This window comes from Oreochromis niloticus, linkage group LG7, assembly GCF_001858045.2.
Source record: "Oreochromis niloticus isolate F11D_XX linkage group LG7, O_niloticus_UMD_NMBU, whole genome shotgun sequence".
Classification (NCBI taxonomy): domain Eukaryota; kingdom Metazoa; phylum Chordata; class Actinopteri; order Cichliformes; family Cichlidae; genus Oreochromis; species Oreochromis niloticus.
The window spans coordinates 15854326-15874675 of record NC_031972.2 but is presented as its reverse complement, the minus strand read 5'-3'; the positions used below and the strand labels follow the sequence as shown (position 1 = coordinate 15874675).

At 40.5% G+C, this 20350-nt stretch overlaps 1 protein-coding gene across 6 annotated transcripts in view; it reads right to left on the bottom strand.

The window, feature by feature from the left end:
• The window catches only part of garnl3 (GTPase activating Rap/RanGAP domain like 3), a 79874-nt gene that overhangs the window by 36075 nt on the left and 23449 nt on the right, over window positions 1-20350 (bottom strand). For all 6 annotated transcript variants that reach the window (XM_013274068.3, XM_005454548.4, XM_005454546.4 and 3 more), the window contains one exon: window positions 13604-13673. In XM_013274068.3, coding sequence (XP_013129522.1) covers window positions 13604-13673 — 70 coding nt within the window. The remainder of the gene's footprint in view (window positions 1-13603; window positions 13674-20350) is intronic.

Genomic DNA, 20350 nt, shown 5'->3' with positions numbered 1-20350 from the left:
TTGTGACATTAACTGTAAATTCATGTGTTTTTTGCATTATATGTGGTAAATGTCATTTGTGATAAAGGATTTCTTCATCTTTTTGGGCTTTCTTCAAATAATTGACTAATCTAAGTTTAATCTGAGCTGATTTAATAATAAACTTTATAAATTAATGCTTCTGTAAGTGAGACCCTTGTATCATTTGGTTTCAGTGATTGCTTATCCAAGTGTTATGCAAGACAATATTTAAATTGCTGTTCTGACATGGTATGTGTACACAGTGGGGATGCCAACAGAATAAGTACGGCAATCAGTGTTTGCTAAAAACAGACATCATGTTTGCATCCATCGTGTAACTTCCTGCCATCTTTTGGCCATGCTTGACTATTGTCTCTGGAAGCTAGCTTGAGTACAAGCCGTTGTCATTTTCATGGGTGCTGCTAGCAAGGGCAGAAGCCTGGCAAACTGAGATAAGGGAAGCAGTTTTTTGGCTAATTTTGTGAGCACATCAAGGATTTACCTGTGATCCTTCATGGAGGATTGATAGGAGACTAACCACAGGCAATTTTGTGAGTTGCCCCTCCCTCAGCTTCCACTGTTCAGAGATCAGTTATGGTACTGCATTCAGTACTATCTACAACTGTGTAGATGTATATGGAAACTCTAAACTGAGGTAGCTGTAACAAGAAAGCAATGAGAAAATGACACTATGATTTATATCTGAACGGAAACATCTGCTGTGTGGATTTACGATGTTTTGCGAAGCAGTTTTTAACAACTCCTTTCGCATGTTTGGAAGGACCAGCATTATGACTCAGGTGATGGAGAGTAGGCTCCATGTGTGAAGACTACAAAAAGCATCTTCAGATTAAGCTCAAATGGAAAACAACGAGCGTCACTGGCTAATATCTAGCTAGCTATTTACAACGCTTGCTACAATTTTAAAATCACAGTCACCTTAATCCTTAAATGAAATAAATCTCAAGCCAGTTAAAACTGTATGATCTTTTATTAAGGGCTTTGTCTGCAGGTGCTAGCAGTTGAACCAATTTAGCTCAACTGCAAGGCCAAAGCAAACAGTTAACCTTGCGTGAGTGGAAAATGAGTCCGTCTGTTTGCTGTAACTCAAAGAACTGAGACACCGTAAGTGTCAGACACAGTGATTGCAAAAGAAATGGGAGACCAGTAAGTGTTGTGTGCATTTATGCAGACTATACTGTAGGTTTGTTGAATGTGATTAAATTGGTGATTCAAAAAAGAATTCTAACAACATATTTGCAACATTTTTCTTATTAATATGACAGTGATTTCACTCCGCCCTGATGTGCACACAAGTACAGCACTATAGCTGCATTTACTTCCTTAGGTAAAGTGTATATAATGGCATAATAAAATCAATACAGACCAAAGCATGTTTACTGCAGGTCTGAAGCTCTAATAAATGACAGACTTCTTTGCAATAACTCATTTTGTTATAGAAGAAACTGATGAAAATAAGATGCTCTCTCTTTTTATATCCATATTAAAAGGCATCAAAATTCCCTGCACATTTTCACATGTCGGGGTATGGACCTGTACGTGCCCATGTTTATGGGTGACTGAATGAGCTTTGCGACTCTGCTAACATCTGTGTTTTGTATTCGAGGGCTGAAAATGGAAAGTAAATGTCGAAGCTGTTGGCCACCATCTCCCTCTATTTTTCGTGCCTCCTGCAACATTAACTGTCCAATCGCAAGATAATGGAGGGGAAACCAATGTAGCATTTATACAGAGCAATGCACTACCTCCCTGGTGGATGTGTTTGTGTGTGTGGCTGGATGTGAAGAAAAAGGAGAGAGACATTCAGTATTAATTGTGTTTTTAGGTAAGTGTTTGTGCTGCAGTGTGTAAATAGGCTTTCAGTTGTTATGGGGTGAAAGAAAGAAAAATGTCAGAAGAAAAGAGAGATTAAGCTCTCTGGGGAGTCTGTGTGTGTGTTTTTGTGTGTTTTTGTGTGTGTCTATGCATTGTGCAGCCACTGCTTTTAAATCATGGAACAGAAGAGTGGCAAAGAAGAAAAAGCTGCACTCCAACGAAACCCGGTGGGCTGGGGGAGGCAAAATGAGGGGCAACAGGGGAAAAGGGGGAGCCTGTTATGCTTCTGCGCTTTAACAAACAACTCATAAAACACCTCGACACTGCTGGGAACAATACTGGAGACACCCGAAAAGGAGGAAAAAAAGGAGGACCAAACCTATATACGGTGGGGGAAGTAATTATTTGATTCCCTGCTGAATTCCAAAGAATTTTGATGAAAGTTTAATTTTAATCCAATCCAAAATGCAAAAAACAAAAACATTATTACATAAAAGTTAACAAAATTGATTTGCAAGTCAGAAACTGTATATAAAATTATAACTGTATATGTAAATAAGTATTGGATGACCAAGTAAAACATGACTTAGCACTTGGTGGAGAAACCCTTGTTGGCGAGCATAGCGATAAGATGTTTTTTGTAGCTGGTCACCAGGTTTGCAGACATCTCAGGAGGGATTTTGGCCCACTCCTCTTTACAGAGACTCTCTAAATCCTTTTGGTTTCTTGGCTGCAGCTTGGCAACTCGAAGCTTCTGCTCCCTCCACAGATTTCTTATAGGACTAAGGTCTGGAGACCGACTAGGCCACTCCATGACCTTAATATGCTTCTTTGTTGCCTTGGTGGTATGTTTTGGACACTGTCACACTGGAAGACCCATCCATGACCCATCTTCAGTGTTCTGACTGAGGGAAGGAGGTTCTGGTCCAAGATTTTACAGTACACAGCATTTCTCCTCCTCCAACCACGGTAGGTTGAGTTAATGCCTGAGAGCTTCATTTTGGTTTCATGTGACCACAGCGCTTTCTCCCAAGCCTTCTCTGAATCATTTAGATGTTCACTGGCAAACTTAAGACAAGCTTCTATATGTGCCTTCTTGAGTAGGAGGATGTTGCAGGCCCTCTTACAGACACACTTAAACAGCTCACATTTTAGGGCACGACTTCAGCATTTCACACGTACATGCAATCGAGCTCGTACCAGAGCCTCTGATTTCCCCCGAGGCCCACGGGACAAAAAAGAGATGCAGTGCAGAGAGACATGCGTGGGGGGTGTTAAATCAATACTTTTGTGACTGCTGATAGATAATTGATCTCATCAGCGGGCCTGTTCATGCACACCCACAACCCTCCAGGAAAGCAGGAAACACAGAGGCGTAGTTCAGTAGAGCAGGAGAGGATGTGAAAGAGGGTGAGGAGGGAATGGCACGGGGAGGGAGAAAAAGGAGAGAGGCAGGTGCACACTCAGTGAGAAGATATAAAAAAAGACACTGAAAGAATTAAGATGGAGATTAGGAGTGGGAAAAGAGAGAAGCAGAAACTGCTAAAGAAAAGGACTAAGCGAAAAAACGGGAAGATTAAACAGAGTTCCTTGATTAAAAATAAGTCACTGAATGGGAAGAAGTTGTCAAAAGAATCATGGAAATTCAGTCTCTTCTTTTCACCTTCCTCTCGGTCTACGGTAATAAAACTCTTCATTGTGTTTTTTATTCGGATGAATTACAGATGCACAGTGGAAGGAGTTGAAGCACTATTAATTGCTCCCATATAATAAGTTATGTAACTTAAAATTGAAACACTTCCTGAGCTTGGATTAGCATAAAACCCGTCTTCAATCACACCAAATTCAGTCAGGAAATGCAAGCTGAAGCTCACAAAAAAAAAATCAGCTGTACATGCTGTTAGTCTGCAAAAGAAGCAAAATAATGCGCTGACATGACATTAAGCAAGCTAAACTCTGCCATACAATATTCCTGAAAGCTCTTAAGAAGGTGCCAATCTTCTAAAAACCACTGCCGGTAGTCTGATTCATCTATGCCACAGATATCTATTTTGTTCTTTTTTGTAATTACTGGCACACAGGATTAAGCTATGAGAGGCTACATAGAATTGTTAGCAGGAACATTTTATTTTCACTTTCACTTTTTATGAAACATGAAGGGGGGGTGCAGGACAAAAGACACACTGTGAAGGAGAAGCAGATTTGAATAATAACTACATGCAAAGCAGTGTATAAACATATGGAGAGTGAAAAGAGGTTCGAGAATAACTTTTCAGTGCATCATGGGAACTCTCCAGCAGCTTAAACCTATTGGAGCATAGCTAAGGGAGGGTTCAGGGTCACCTGATCCATCTCGGACTACAAGCTTTGTCAAAAAGTAAAAGATTTAAGACTAATCTTTTACTTTTAAATATTAGGAACCACGAGTGAGTCTACAATCTGAGAGCAAACATCTCTATTGGGGTGATATGGTACTATGAGGTATTTAAGATAAAAAGGAGAACAGTTTTAAATCTGTTGGTAACTGTTTGTCTCTCCTTGGTTTAGGCACCACCCCTCTACTCCTGTGGTGCTGACTCAGGTGACTCAGCACAGAATACAAAAGCTGGGAGAAGAACAGGCAGCCCCAGCGAGCCATTTTCAGTGTTGTGAGTGACTAGTGAGTGGCTGTGTGCAAAGGAAAGTGTTTTTCTTTCTTTGGAATTTTATTTTGGGGTTTTCGATAGATGTAGTGGCTTCACCTGGAGCCTATCCCATCTATCTTGGGGTGAGAGGCAGCTTATACCCTAGATGGGTCACCAGTCTATTGCAGTGATATAACTTGTTTTGTAAGTGAACTTGCCTTATTTGACTATTTTCAACCGAGCACTTTAAAGGTTTCCTCCCCTCATCCTGTGTCCATTCTGCGAAACGTAGCGATCAGTGATAGCTGTGATTTGTTCAGTAAATATAAGCTAAACAAAAAAGGAAAAACAAAACAACAACAACAACAAAAACAGCACCCACCCACCTCTGCTCATTACTGACTTTTTAACTGTTTCCACAACATGAATAACAGTAACATAACAGTGACTGAAGTGCAAAGAAATGAGGGGAGTTGCTTTTACTTTTCTGTTATATATGCTTAAGTGAAATGTTTGTTCGCTCAAACGTGTGGATGCGTCACTTTGAGTCTGCACTGGCGACCCAAATATCAGTCGCACCAATCAAATTCAGATTGAGATCAGATATCAGTCCAATCCTGACTCAACGTGACAAAAGGATCATTTATGCAGCAAATCCATTTAATTCAAATCTGTGTTGTTCTATGTTTACTACACTATGGGTCACCAGCAGTGCATTGATTTGGAAAGAAGGGAAAAAAAGGATCAGCACAACCACCCACGACATCAGGCTTCTTAGCGTGTCTTCAATAATTTGCATAACACAACACAACTGTGCTGGAACATTCAAAAAAAGGCGATTTGAATGGCTGGCGTTCAAACGGCTGTGTGGCTGTTTGATCTTTTCTCAACTTTCTGCAAAGAGCCCACAATTCAATTTGGCAATGCAACAAGTCACCCCTTTTAAAATGATTACGACTCGAGACGACCGAAGCCTGAAACACGTACGTGTGATTCTGGCTTAATGGATAAACACTTCAGTGTCTGCGTCACAAAAGCAAAACTACACACAGCATACATCTATTTGCTTTTATCTTAATTGCCACTTGTGGCCAAAGTGTCTTCTGCTCGGCCGAATTTATGCAGTTAATAAGCAGACGAACAGACGCGTCGCAAACAGTGTGATACACGCTGAGAGTGGGAATAAATGCAGTGTGACAGTGCAGTCAAAAGCCTCTGAGGCAATGACAGTAACACTGGTAGGCAGGTGGGAGCGGAGCCGTCTGCTCACCAGTCGCTGTGCAAGACTGACAGCTAACCTCTCAGCACACACATGCACACGCACCGATTCTGCCAGTAGTGCCAGTCCCATTTAGTGTTGTGCACTGCGGCACATCAAATAGCACGAAGCTAAGGCAAATACAATGTCCGCACGCAGAAAAAATTACCATGAGAATGTGTGTCTGAAGGGTTTTATCCTATTCTTTTTTCTGTTTGGCGCACCAGAGACTGCCAGCGCCCACCTCACTGTCACCAACTCCATCACTCAGCCTCAAAGACAATTCAGTTCACTAGAAAAACGAAATTCCATGCTTTCCGAGCTGTTGTGTCAGGATGAAACAATGCACAATTAAGTTTTTTAAAGTGGACGGTGGCGTTGTTGCAGAATGAAATGACAAGACAGGGTGGGCGTCGCTTTTATGACTGTGTTGTTTGTCCCCCTCTATGAACAATGGTGACAGGATTTCTTGCTCAGTTCTGTGGATGAGCACTTAAAAATATAGATTTGTGCCTGTGTGCTGGTTATGAGTTCAGCAATCCAATATTTCTACTCATCCGGACACTTAAAGCTAGACTGCGCTGATCTGTAGATCTGATCTGCTGAATTCAGTTCCATATTCAGTTCCATATTTCATCACTGTTCACTACTGTGTGAGGAGGAGAGCTAACATTTGGAGCCCATCAGCTTTTCTTTGTGTGTTTTTTGACTTTAATGCAAACTGTGGCCGTGCCTTGTTTGCTTTAACTCTCGTTCTAAGTTGCTTTGTTCCAGTTAACATATATTGACTTAATATCACTTACAGTGCTATGAACATGTATTGGCCACATTCCTAATTTCTATTTATTTTTTAAATATTTGTTAAACCTAAATGTTTCAGATCGTCAACAAATTTAAGATAAGACAAGATTATTAATGGAAAAAAGCAATTAGAGAAAAAGTAATTGCCCCCCTTGTTAAATCATGGGTTAACTGTGATTAGCCATTATTGTAGCCGTGATTTTTGGAAAGTTGGGTTCACAGAGACATCCGTGGGAGAGTTCCAAGGAAAATATTCTGTGGAAAGCTGAACTATGCGAAGGTTTGCTTCCCGTTACATCTGGAGTAAAAGTATCACAGCATTTCAGTCTGTCAAACATGGCGGTGGTAGTGTGATGGCCTGGGCTGGTTTGCTGTTTCAGGACCTGGACAACTAACAGAAAATTCTCAAGGAGAATATCTAACCATCAGTTCATGCCCTGAAACTCAAACTCACATGGGTTATGCAGCAGGACAATGGTCTGAAACACACCAACAAGTCAACCTCTGAATGGCTAAAAAACAAAACAAAACCCAAATGAAGGTTTTGGAGTCTTGGAGTTTTGGAGTCAGTTATTAATGCTTGAAAACCCTTAAATTTGTCTGAAATAAAACAACTCTGCAAAGAAGAATGGGTCAAAATTCCCCCACAGCGATGTAAAGACTGATTACCAGTTATCAGAAATGCTGAAATTGTCATTTTTGCTCCCAAGGGTGGCAATCAGGGTTTAGAAGGCAATTGTTGTTTCACACTAAACCAAGTAGGTTTGGATAGGTTTTTTTTCCTGTGATAAATGAAATCATTTAAAAACAGCATTTTTTTAAATTTACTCAGGTTATCTGGTTAAGATTTGTTTCAGATCATCATCTGAAACTGTGCAAATATGTTAAAAAAAAAAAAAACCCAATAAAAAATCAGGAATGGAGCAAAAACCTTTCCAGACACTGTAACTTCACAACTCTTGTCAGGTTTATTCCACACTGCATGTGATGCATGTCGGTGTGAGGAGATGCACACCGAGTGAAACTGAGCGCATCAACCATGGTAACAGTAAACATGCACATATACACAGGAAATAAGAAAAAACAAACAAGAACCCCTTTAATATGATGCTGATGTCCATCTTTAACAGCAGAGCACTCTAATGACTCTTCAGTGTTTTGTATGGGCTCAAATTGTGGTCATAAATATTTTGTACTTGTAAATCAGTTTTGTACTTGTAAACTTGTAAAAAAAAATTGTGTGTGCGTAAAAAAGATTTGTGTGTGGACTTAGCCAAAAAATACGTGTGAAACTCTGCACTCAAGTTTCAAGTTAGAAGTACGAATTTTGACCCTACTTTTCTTCCTTTCATCTGATTGGTCAATGTCATGTCAATCACAAATTTAACTATCCAATCAGAGAACAGATGGGTTTGGCTGTCGGAGGGGCGCTTTTTTGAACTGCAGGTCCTTGAAGGGTAATACAGTTTGAAGCTGGAGGATCTCTATATAAATATCCGATAGAAGCTAGGTCCCCTAACTTTCCGTAGCTGTTGAAAGTACAGTTGTGGTATATCAGTGGTTAGAAATACCATTATTACTTTAGGATTAGTTTAACACAAAGTCAGGGCTGACCCGGGACCATTGCTGTGAGTCACAGTGCGCAGCATAAAGGTCCTTTCACATCGGACGCAGCATGTGCTGCTAATGCTAACTAAAAGCCAAGGATCCAGAATTTGATGCGCTGGCTGCTGAGCTCTGTGGGTTTTTGTAGCAGCTCTACCTGTACTAGATGCACCTGCTCCTTGTTGTTTCTATCTCTGACTTTATGTCCTCTACAAGAGTTTCTGGTTTTTTTGCTGGTTCTTCAAATGTTCAATAAAAACATGTATGCTAATTCATAACGAAGAAAGCTTTGTAACTATCCCCACTAGTGAAGACTGTCATTTGGCCAATCAGATGAAAGGAAGAAAAATAGGGTCAAAATTCGTACTTGTAACTTGAAACTTGAGTGCAGAGTTTCACATGTATTTTTTGGCTAAGTCCACACACAAATCATTTTTACACACAAATTCTTTTTACACATACAAATCCTGATTTACAAGTACAAAACTGATTTACAAGTACAAAATATTTATGACCACAATTTGAGCCCATAGTTTTCACCATCAAATGATTTTAACAGTACAAAGTCTCTTATAATGCAAGTAGGCTGAAATGAAACCGGATCCTATACATATCTCTATAGTGTCTTAGTTGTGTGTGGACAAGAGTGAATCATATCATACATTGTAGGGAGCCCTGCTACCACTGCTTCCATGATGCCAAAAATAAAACAGACAGGGTGAGTCATGGCTCTGCTTATGCTGGTCTCTCTTATTAGGGAGTCCCTGCTTTGAATCAATATCTTCTAGTTGTGACATTTGAAAACATGTTCTTTAGTACTAAAAGAACTAAAATAAACCACCATCAAACCGTGCCCAAAAAAGAAAGAATACAAAGAGTGAAGCCACTGGAGCCTATCCCAGCTGTCATAGGGGGAGAGGCAGGGTACACCTTGGACAGGTCACCAGTCTGTCGCAGGGCTAACACTAAGATACAGACAACTATTCTCACTCATATTCACACCTATGGACAATGTAGAATCATCAATTAACCCAACCCCACTAACTGCACTATACCCGGAGAGAACCCACGCAAACTCCACACAGAGTAATGACGCATATACTGTAGTCACGTTTCCTTATGCAGCAAATGGTGAGATAATTATGTTGAGTATATTCCTTCTCCATGCATGTGGGGTTTAGGGCCCATTTCAGCCAGTGTATTGAGAGTCTTATCAAAACTATGAATGCAGAAAAGTTCCATTAGATTTTGATTCACCGTGCAATACCATCTGGAAAAAATCTAATTGGCAACAGCTTTGTTTTATCAACATGATAATGATCACAAACACACTGCCAATCCAGTAAAAACATATCTGAATAGAAAAACACAAAATGGAACACTATCTGTCAGGGACTGGCCTCCCTAGATCCTGGACTTCAACACTGCTGAAGCAGTGTGGGATCATCTTGACAGAGAACACAGCAAAAACACTGAAACTCCCCAAACAAGTCACAGCTTTACTTGGCCACATGCCTTAACTTCATCCTTCTTGTGTGTCATTGCAAGTGAGCCCCAAACTTAGTCTCTGCAGAAAGCTTTGACCTCAACATTGTCATCTCTGCTGGACACTACTCTGCCCACATTAACATCACACCACCACAGGCGCCACAGGTGAAGCCACAGCATCGCCATCACAGAGTGCTTGCAGCTCTGACAGCCCAGCAGACGTGCACTGAAGCATCTCAAAGACAGACATACAACATTTTAACCATCACACATATAACAGGTAATTGTGACTTTAAGAACAATTGAATAATTCTTTGCAGGAAATGTCAGGTCCTAATAACCTTCCAACACCACACTAGGGAGACAAACAGACACAGAGCACATCGATTCAATGCTGTCAACACAAAGAGCTGTTTGTTGGCTAAAAGGCAACATAACCTGAATTACCACAGACTCGTTCCCGACCTTTGCACAAGCCTCCCCCAGAGACATAAAGCCTTAAGCAGCATGAGTGCCAGACTTGACAAAAACACTTTCTGCTGTATGTTCACACACACGCAATTATATTTCTTCTCCCACAGAAAGCCAAGAGCTTAATTTCACTACGGAGTTGAGGCGCAAAAATATACCACAGGTAATGTAGTAATGTGGTTATACTCCCTGAGGTCCTTTGTGAATATAAAGGTGGTTTATCAAGCCCTGTATTTAATTTCCTTCTGCCCACTTCCTCGTCTCTTAAACATGCCGTTTTGCCTTTTATCACACCTGAAATTGCCATGTCTTACTAACCGAATCGTCCTGGATGAAATGATTATTTTGAAGCTTTATGTGAATTTGTTTTAGCACCAATAATTAGTTGAATTATGCAACCTGAAACCTGTAATTAATCTGGAATACACTATAATAGCATTAGAAAGGCACAAAGGTGGCTGTACTAAAGTTTATTATGATTAACATAAGCTACACAGCCTATCCAGCTTCCTTCAGAGCATATGGATAAATGTGTTAACCATTCTGTCAAACTAAACTTCAAAAGTAAATCTCTAAAAGTTCTAGACTTAGGGCATATTCTCATGGCAGTTAAACAAATGCATATTATGAATGTTTGATGTTTTGCTCAGACTCTGGTGAGATGATCAATAGCAATCTCAGTGCAATAACAGTACAATACTATAATTGCAAGCATCCAGTTAGCTTAGCTTAGCATGGAAACTGGCAGAATAGGCAAGCAGCTAGAAGGGGTCAAGCCTTCTCATTGTGATGTTTCCAGGAAAGCGTGAACACCTGAGCAATTAGCCATTGCACCTGGCTAAGAAATTGTCCCGACACCTAACTCACTTTAAAATGAAAACTGTAGCTTTCACAAGAGATACACTGTGATGTTGCTTAGTAATCTTATAGCAGTGAGTAGATTTTTTTATACTTTAGACCAATTATTTAAGACATTATTTAAAGATCTGAGATGTCAAATGTCAGGATTTGCAACTTTTTGGACTTTCATAACATGGTAATTATTTTAAGAATATGCTATTAAATCAATAAAATATTCAAAATAGTTGCAGCCAAGGAGTTTAAGTGGGTCAGAAAATCATTATTTCTTTTCTTGTTATCATTTTGTATGCATTTAAATGTCAATAAAGCTGCAGTTTCTGTATTTTAGCATCTGGCTAAATAACAAAACTAAAATGAGCAGAACTGCTTTGCATTGCTTTTTTTCCTGTAGTGGCAGATGGCTGCAAGTTCATTGTTTAAAATAGAGGTCCACAAATATAAGCAAATTCAATTCTCATTTTATTTCACATGTTATTTCACAACAGGTTGTGAAAAGGAAGAAGAAGGGTTATCTTGTTGAGTTATCTGGTTATTAATTCATATTGTGACGTAACCGTTATCATCATACTATAATGACTGCAGAGTATGCATGTCTGTATGTTTATTCCCAAACTCCTCCTAGATGATTGATTGGTGCTATCTAAGATACCAATATTTCTAACATCTAACATCTACATGGTGACTGGGCAAAATATTTACTTCAAATAAAAAGTACTCTTTGTCTTTGTATCAGTATATAAAAACACTGGTTTATAAGTGTACACTCCTGTTTTTATGCACATAAAATGAACATAGCGTTTGCACATTCATAGGCACGTTACATGTACAATTTAAAGCTTACGAGAGGGTTTAATTTTTAACAACAGGCAAATTTTTATTTCCTATCTGACGCACCTTTACAATTCCATGGCATGAACTGAAGGTGAAAGAGGGTCACAACAGATGGCAGAGAAAGGGGAATCTTTCCAGACATTTGCTTGCTACACTGAAAGAGCCATGCTCATGTAACCATACCAAGTTTGTCCCAAAAGGTTAATTCAGTTCATCTGGATGTAGCAAAAATCCCAAATCTTGGGATCCCAAATCCCAAAAGGTTGATTTTGTTCAGATGAATGAATCAACCTTTTGGGATTTGGATGATTGAGCATGCATCAAGACATACCAAGTTTGATGCCAGCATGCGAAAAACTGCCCGTAGGATGGGTTTTTGCCAGTATATCAAATGATCAACTGTGTTGCATTGGTCAAAGGACTAATGTGAGGTTACTGGAACTAAGCAGTCTGCAGTATCTGTGGTAAGGCTTACAGTAAAAACTAATGTGGACTCATGCAGAAGAAGGCTAGAAGTCATCAATTTGAGTTTAAGCTCTTTAGTATCACTTGTCAAATTCCACCTTTATTATTGATTTTACAGTAGTTATTAATACAAGACCTGCCAGTATATTCTAGGGTGTAGTTGGCTAAATTGAAAAAAAGAGCTGTAAACTTCAGTCTCAGATGAATCAATAACACCTCTGCCCACAAAGAAATGAAATCCATATTTTTAAAAAGGCTGTTTATAAATGACTTACATTAAAATACATAATCTACGTATTTTGTTTTACTACTATTAAATCCCCGATGCTAGGTCAGAGTCACTTTTTACCTTGCTTCGCATAGTGACGGTCTGAGCTAATGCTAGAAAATACATTTTAAGGTGTAGCAGAGGTAATGAAATGAGAGGACACCACTGACCCACTGCAACAAGTCACTGAAGCTATTAGTGACCTCACCCTGTCTCACACTCACAGTTTCTGGATACTAGCCTCTCATTTTTTTCACTGACACTCCCCACTCACACAACTTCACTGTCCACACTGTCTGTATGCTAGTGCTGATAGGCACAATGTGGTTTCTCCTCATCACTAATCTGCTGAGCACGTGGTGCCCGACACTCATGGACAAACCCGCAATATGTCTCTGGTAGGAAGTACGATTGCTGCGTGAAAACCCTAGGACTTCCTGTCCCTCTGCGCTATCGGGAAGTACAGACTCAGCTCACAGTGGAGGGGCGTACGCTTACACACATGCACAGACACATACACACATGCTCCCCCACGGCAACAATGACTCAACAGCTTAGTAATCAACCACAAAGACACACACTGTGCCGCAGCTTTACACCAGCAGCATCAAAACAAAACAAATTAAGTTTGGAGGCTGGTAGGCAGAAAGCATCCTGCATTGCTGTTGCCGAGCTCTTGCTCACAAACCATGGTCAGATCTGTCCCTATATTATCGTGAGATGTTTACCTTACACTTTAAAATCCCATTAGATTAATACACTGTGCTTTATTAATAAAAACAAAATTGAATTAAATGACTTTGAGTGGAGAACTGTTGTGATCCACACTGGTAAAGCACATGCCTGAACCACGCCCTGCATGTCATGACTCATCAGTCCCCCTCTGTTGACCATCCATGCCAACAGGGAGTGGGAAAGACAGAGAGAGCAAGAGAGCAAGAGAGAGAGAGAGAGAGAGAGAGAGAGAGAGAGAGAGAGGAGGTCATCAACAGAAGAATCAATGATGAGGATGAGAGGAAAGAAGAAAAGGAGATGCTCATGCTGAGAAACAAAAGAGAGCAACAAAGACATGAGTGCACTGTGGGTGGGACTCACCAGCTCGACCGAACCATAGTGTTTCCTGCTGAAGTCTCCACGCCTGCACCCCAAGTCCTCTGAGGCAGAGCTGTAACACAGAGGAACGGTCAGACTCAGATGCATGTCCTATGTGGTCTCATCACATACGTATACAATGCATAAACTGTGACATCATTCACACACAAGTGGCACTTGCAGCATCTGTTTTTCTTCAGTCTCTTTATCATAATATATACAATATAATATTACTAGAGAACACATTTTTGTGTTTGTCTGTGTTTCACCGTTCTTCACATTCAGACAGTACTTGGTTACAAGGCAATGCATGCAAAGAAGGCGTCTGCACAACTGGGTAACCTCTTTAGCTTCTGTTACTGAGCTGTGTTTTTTTACACTGATGAGGAAGACCAAAAAGAAAAAGAAGAGCTGTCTGACTTGACTGGTAAAGTCCTATGAGGCCCGGTGAATGGAGAAGCTGGAGACCACAGGCAAATACTAACAGGTTTCTGCTAACTCTTTCCACATGCACATGTCCTGCTTATTTTCCTCTGCTAACACCTACGTTTGGGTGCGCTGATACAATGATCCTGCCCATCAATGTGCTTAAATTTCCAGCTATTTCATCACACCGTGAGATATTTTGTCTTATTTATGCATATCTATGGCCTCAGGTATGTACTTTTACTGCTTTAAAAAGTTATTGAATGACAACTGCATTTGAAACACTCACTTTTCAGCTACGTGCTGTGAGGACAGGCAGTAGTGAATCACACTACAAGAATAAGTCATTGGAGCCACCTGAGGCTACTGGGACTCATCACTTAACTGCTTAATGCATGGTGTCCTCCTTACTTACATGCCACCAGTCAGTCTTATGTCATATATAAACATTTTCAAGTTGTCTTTATAAAGTATTACGTTTATTAATGCATTATAACACACCACAAGCCGTCTCCCCTCACACTACTGTCTCACTTTTCATCTAAGCACCACCTGGACAATTGTAGGAAAATCAGGGTGACTAGGTCAGTGGAGCCGCCAGAGGATAGAGCCATTTAATTATTCATACATGCCTATTACTTCTTTTATGCACTATGCTCACGAAAGGACTATAATACCATTTATTATGTATTTACCATACACTCACCAGCTACTTCCAAGGCTTATTAATGGATTTAGGCATGAAACATGGTCAGGACAACCTGCTTAACTTCAAACTGAGTATCAGAATGAGAGGAAAAAAAGGTGATTTAAGTGACATTGAAATGCAACATTAACTCAAACTAAGGTATGCAGAAGAGCATCTCTGACTGACTCTAACACGTTCAACCTTTAAGCAGATGGGCCACAGTAGCAGAAGACCACACAGGGTCCCATTTCTGTCAACAACAGTTGCATCCCATCCCTTTGTCCCAGCATGATAACACACCATGTCACAAAGCTCAGATCATCTCAAACTAGTTACCTGAGCATGACATTAAGTTAACTATACTCAAATAGCCCCCACAATCACCAGATCTCAGTCTAATAGAGCAACTTTGGGATGTAATGCAATGGGAGGTTGGCATCATGGATGCACAGCTGACAAATCTGCAATAACTGTGTGGTGCTACTGAGCCATCATGTACCAAAATCTCTGATGGATATTTCCAGCACCATGTTGTATCTGTGCCATGAAGATTTAAGGTAGTTCTCACGGCCAGTGGCCAGTGAGTGTCTAAAGAAAAAAAAAAATCAAATCCAGTTTTTCCACTTGTGGCCACTCCTTCAAAGTGAGTATTGGTAAGTAATCATCTTCTGCTTGTATTCACATTGGATTACTAACAAATGTGAACTGTGTACTGTAATATGGGAATTCTATGTGTGGCTGTCTGTGCTTTTATATTATTTGTCCTTTCCAAATTTACCACTTTAACTACTGCGTCTTGCCCTTTGCACAGGATATTTTTTAGAGGTAGGATCAAAAGTTCCGAGGGGAATAACGAAAACTGGGGTGGCGGGTGAAAGCAGTGAAGAGGGCAGGGGTACAAGGGTGAGACTCTTAGAGTTCAAGCAAGGGTCAGCGAAAAGGTTGCCATGACCCAAAGGGCACTTCTTTCCATTGTCAGTGATCCTACTTGTCCTTTTGTTCATTGGCATTAAATTCATATTCTGTCTTTCCTTCTTATGGTTTTCTTTTCTTTTCTCTGTCTGTTTCTCAGTATGGTGTGGCTGCCAGCAGCACGGTGACTGACCCGGGAGCTGTGTCCAACTCACTTCTGATTGAGATGGGGGTCCTGATTGAATTAAGCTCGAGTGATAGATGGAGATTGGTGTGAAGAGATGACTGCTGGTGATACACACTCGCACAGAGTTGACACAGGGACAGATTCAAACCAGTGCACACTCGTACACACACACACACACACACACGCATGCGTAAAAGTCAAAAAATACTAATACAAAAAATTTAATTGTTTCTCCAATATGAATAACGTTATCTGGTCCTAAAAGCATTATAATGCAGACATAAAGTAGTATTGCACAGAAGGGACAAAAGATAAGGAGCTGTTTTCTCTCTGGTTTAAGGAAAAATAAAATGATGACAAATTGAAAACACTAAAACATGCACAAGTGTAAGTTCTCCAGTTTTCATTCTAGCTGAGATGTAGATGAAAAGAGCAATAGCATTAGAGATCTGAGTCACTAAGCTTATCACAGCATAGCTCTAACTCTCAGCTATAACATATTTAACACAGACACGGCACTTTCATGAATCTCATCATTTAACACTGAGAGGAAGTAAACAAGTGGATTTCTTTCCTCTCAGTAAATTACAGCAAAAGCTGGTCAGTCATTCAAGTGTTTTTGTGTTTATAAATGTCAGGTTTGACACTCGGTGCGCCACACAAAAGACCGAATATTGGTTTCCGTCCCTACGAAAACTTTGCTAAGAGACTCTGACCTCAGTATGACAGCACTGAATTGCCCTACAGTACTGCTGAAACACCCATGTATCACTGCTTATTTTCAGTCATGACAATCGTGTTATTATCGATCCAACGCTATCCATGTAGAAGATATTCTTAGTAGCAATTTAAAAAGCCTCAAATCTTAAAGATGAATTGAAAAGAAAAAGCGAGCCGAGTATAATTCTAAAACGATCAATTAATTTGTCTATTCACAGCAGGCAGCGTTCTCAAAGTTCCCTTTGTGACGCTTTATGTCTTTGGAATGCTAAATGTCATAAGAATCTAGTTAAATCCTATTAGCAATAAAGCCATTTATGAAGCAATGGCACTGCCAAATAGAAGTGGATGTGCAATGCAATTCGTCATGCTGTGCAGTGTCATTCCCTTCCTCAAATGTTAATCAGAGAAGTTCCAGTAAGTGATTAGGTTAAGAGAAGAGTGGCAGAAACAATGCCTCTCTGTCTATAGAATTTTATAAGATTAGACTGAAGATAGAGAGCTGGATAGACAATCACAGGTGCTGCTACGCTACCAGTTCATGCTCACATATGAGACATGTTTTTCTTCACAAGCATACACACTGAGTACACATGGATCTGGGCAAATATCTCACAACTTGCAGTATCACTACAGACATAACTGTTGGAGAGGAAGTTTGTGGGAGTTAAAAGTTATTCGGCTGTCACGCAGCAACTGCGTGAAAACTGAAGTTGCATGTTCTCATCGGTACAGTATGCTAGTTGATGCTTCAGGACAAACTGTTCAAACACAAGCACAAGTGTGTGTGACCCATCACAGAACTGCTTAAATCTTTAACGGCCTTTATGATTTTATACATTTAACTTATGAGAGTAGGATTAAAGGCAAGTGGTAAGACCAGAAGCTTTCTGCTCTCTGTATTCAGTCCACCTGTAATCCATCTTCTCCTAACCAATCACATTTGAACGGGATCATACTGGGTGCAGTAATCAACCCACAATAAGGACAAAACATAAGGAGTGCAATTGCCAAATGCTGTGAGGGGAAATAATTATTTGATCCCCTTTTGAATTTAATAAGATTTCTTCCAGAGATAAGAAGTCTCTACTATTTATGGTAGTTCCATTTTAATGGATAGACAGTGTTTTATTTTGTTTTTTCTGGATGTTTGGTTGATATTCTGACTGTCTTTGTACACGTGTCACACAGACTACAACCAAACCTGTACAACACTGGAGTGGGCTAAAAGACCATCACGAAGAGGCTTGGTGAGAACTTAACAGCTATTGATGCGATTATTCAAAAATGAAAGAAGTATATAATAATCAGTTGCCTTTGATTTGGAGATCAATGCAAGATCTTGCCTTTTGGGATGAGGATGATCATGATAAAATGGTAAATGGCCTGTATTTGTATAGTGCTTTTACTTAGTCCTCAAGGACCCCAAAGCGCTTCATTGCAATCAGTCATTCACCCATTGGTGATGGCAAGCTACATTGTAGCCACAGCTGCGCTGGGGCAGACTGACAGAAACGAGGCTGCCTACTGGTGGTGGTCAGAAGGGCCGATGGCGCGATCGCCATCGGCCCTTCTGACCACCACCAGTAGGCAACGGGTGAAGTGTCTTGCCCAAGGACACAACGACCGAGACTGTCTGAGCCCGGGCTTGAACCGGCAACCTTCCGATTACAAGACAAACTGCCAACTCTTGAGCCACGATCGCCCCATAAAGGTCATGGATCAGTCCAAAACTACACAGGAGGAGCTCGTTAATGATTTGAAGGGACTACAGACAGTCACCAAGAACATCATTGGGAACACACTATGCTGTAATGGACTGAAGTCTTACATAGCCCACAACATCCTCCTATTCAAGAAGGCACATATAGAAGCTTCTCTTAAGTTTGCCAGTGAACATGAAATGATCCAGAGAAGGCTTGAGCTGTGGACAGATTAAACCGAAACGAGGCTCTCAGGCATCAACTCAACCCACCGTGGTTGGCGGAAGTGAAATGCTGAGTATGGCCCAAAGAACAAAATCCCCACAGTCAAGCATGGAGGTGGAAACATGATGCTTTGGGGATGTTTTTCTGCTAAGGGTGCTGGACAACTTCATCTCATTGAGGGGGCAATGAACAGTAGCGTAGTGTTGGACCAGAACCTCCTGAACACTGAAGATGGGTCGTGGATGAGTCTTCCAGCATGACAATGACACAAAACATACCACCAAGGCAAATAAGAAGAAGAAGAAGCTCTTCAAGGCTACGGAGTGACCTAGCAAATCTCCAGACCTCAATCCTATAGAAAATCTATAAAGGAAGCTGACGCTTCGAGCTGCCAAGCAGCCGCCAAGAAACCAAAAGAATTTATAGAGTTTCTGTAAAGAGGAGTGGGCTAAAATCCCTCCAGGGATGTCTGCAAACCTGGAGACAGACTACAAGAAGAATCTTACAGCTGTGCTGTGAACAAGGATTTCTCTACTAAGTACTGGCATTAAAACCATATATAGTCTCACAATGCTGCTGCCTTTTATTAGTTTTTCAAAAGTAATCTGCATAGGAAACAATGGTACAGGAAGTCCTCAACTAGAGATCCACCGGTGACACCAGAAGCCCCAAAATATTAGCCATTGTTCCTGAAAGCTAACTCAACAGATTAAGTGATGGGTGTTCAGCTTGATTCAGTGAATAACATTGTGCTATTAGCTGTATACCTTCCACATTTTGAATATCTTGTGTTACCATGTATCATGTACCACGATTGCCTATTATGACCCCCATGTTTAGGTTCCTCTTCCTTTTTAGCCAACGCCCTCTATTTCCCTTCTACCTCCATTTAACTCCTCCCTCTGTGGTAAGGTTTATTTGTCTCTGCAGACGAGATAAAGGCAGAGATAGGGCTGTTAATACATAATGCCCACTCAGGCTTAAAGGTTGCATTTGTGTGTGTGTGTGTGTGTGTGTGTGTGTGTGTGTGTGTGTGTGTGTGTGCAAACTACAGGATGTATCCATCATCTTCTCCTTACACTCTCCCATCCCTCATTCTTGCCTCTTCTACAGAGATGCGATTAAGAAAGTGGTCCAGCACGACAATACCTTGAACTATATGTGCTGTGGGTTTTTCTGCCCATAATGGGAGTCGCTGCCCTTCACTGTACCTCTGTGAGAGAGGGTCATGAAAGGGACTCTATCTTGGAGGAAGGTGATTAGGTGAAATTACTTCAACCATCTCCTTAATGAGAACCACTGCATCTCCCAGTGAAGCTCATTTTCTTCATTTTATTAGTTTGGAGCTTCCAATGATGCATGAAGATTCTCATTTTTTGAGTTGGGGCTGAACTGTGAGAAAGATGCATGTACAAGTGGTTCTGCATGCAGAGTAATCAAATCTTTACAACTGATCATTTTTGACTTATTTTGATTTGTTTATTTTTTTCAAAACCTCATAACCTCCATAAGGCTCAAAGGGAAAAACATTGTTGCCAGACCGAGGCTACATCTTCGTATGTTCTGGAAAACACTTGTAAAATGAAAGGTATTTTAACACGTGTGAGGTGTAGCCAGTTGCTTGTTTGTGCTGTTTGTGCTCAAGGTGGTTTCAGTCAGACCAAACAGATAAGCAACATTCAAGCTGTGCTAACAAACTATTAGAGAGGTGGAACAAGCTGCGGGAGTGAAGTGCCCTGAATGTGATGAGGAACATGTACCTGTCAGAGAACAGAGCTGCAGGAGTGTAACACAGACAAGTTTTCAAGTATATATTCCAATTTATACACATACTCACTGGTGACAATATGGGGTACACCTGTTTAACTGATTGTTAATGTAGCTATTCT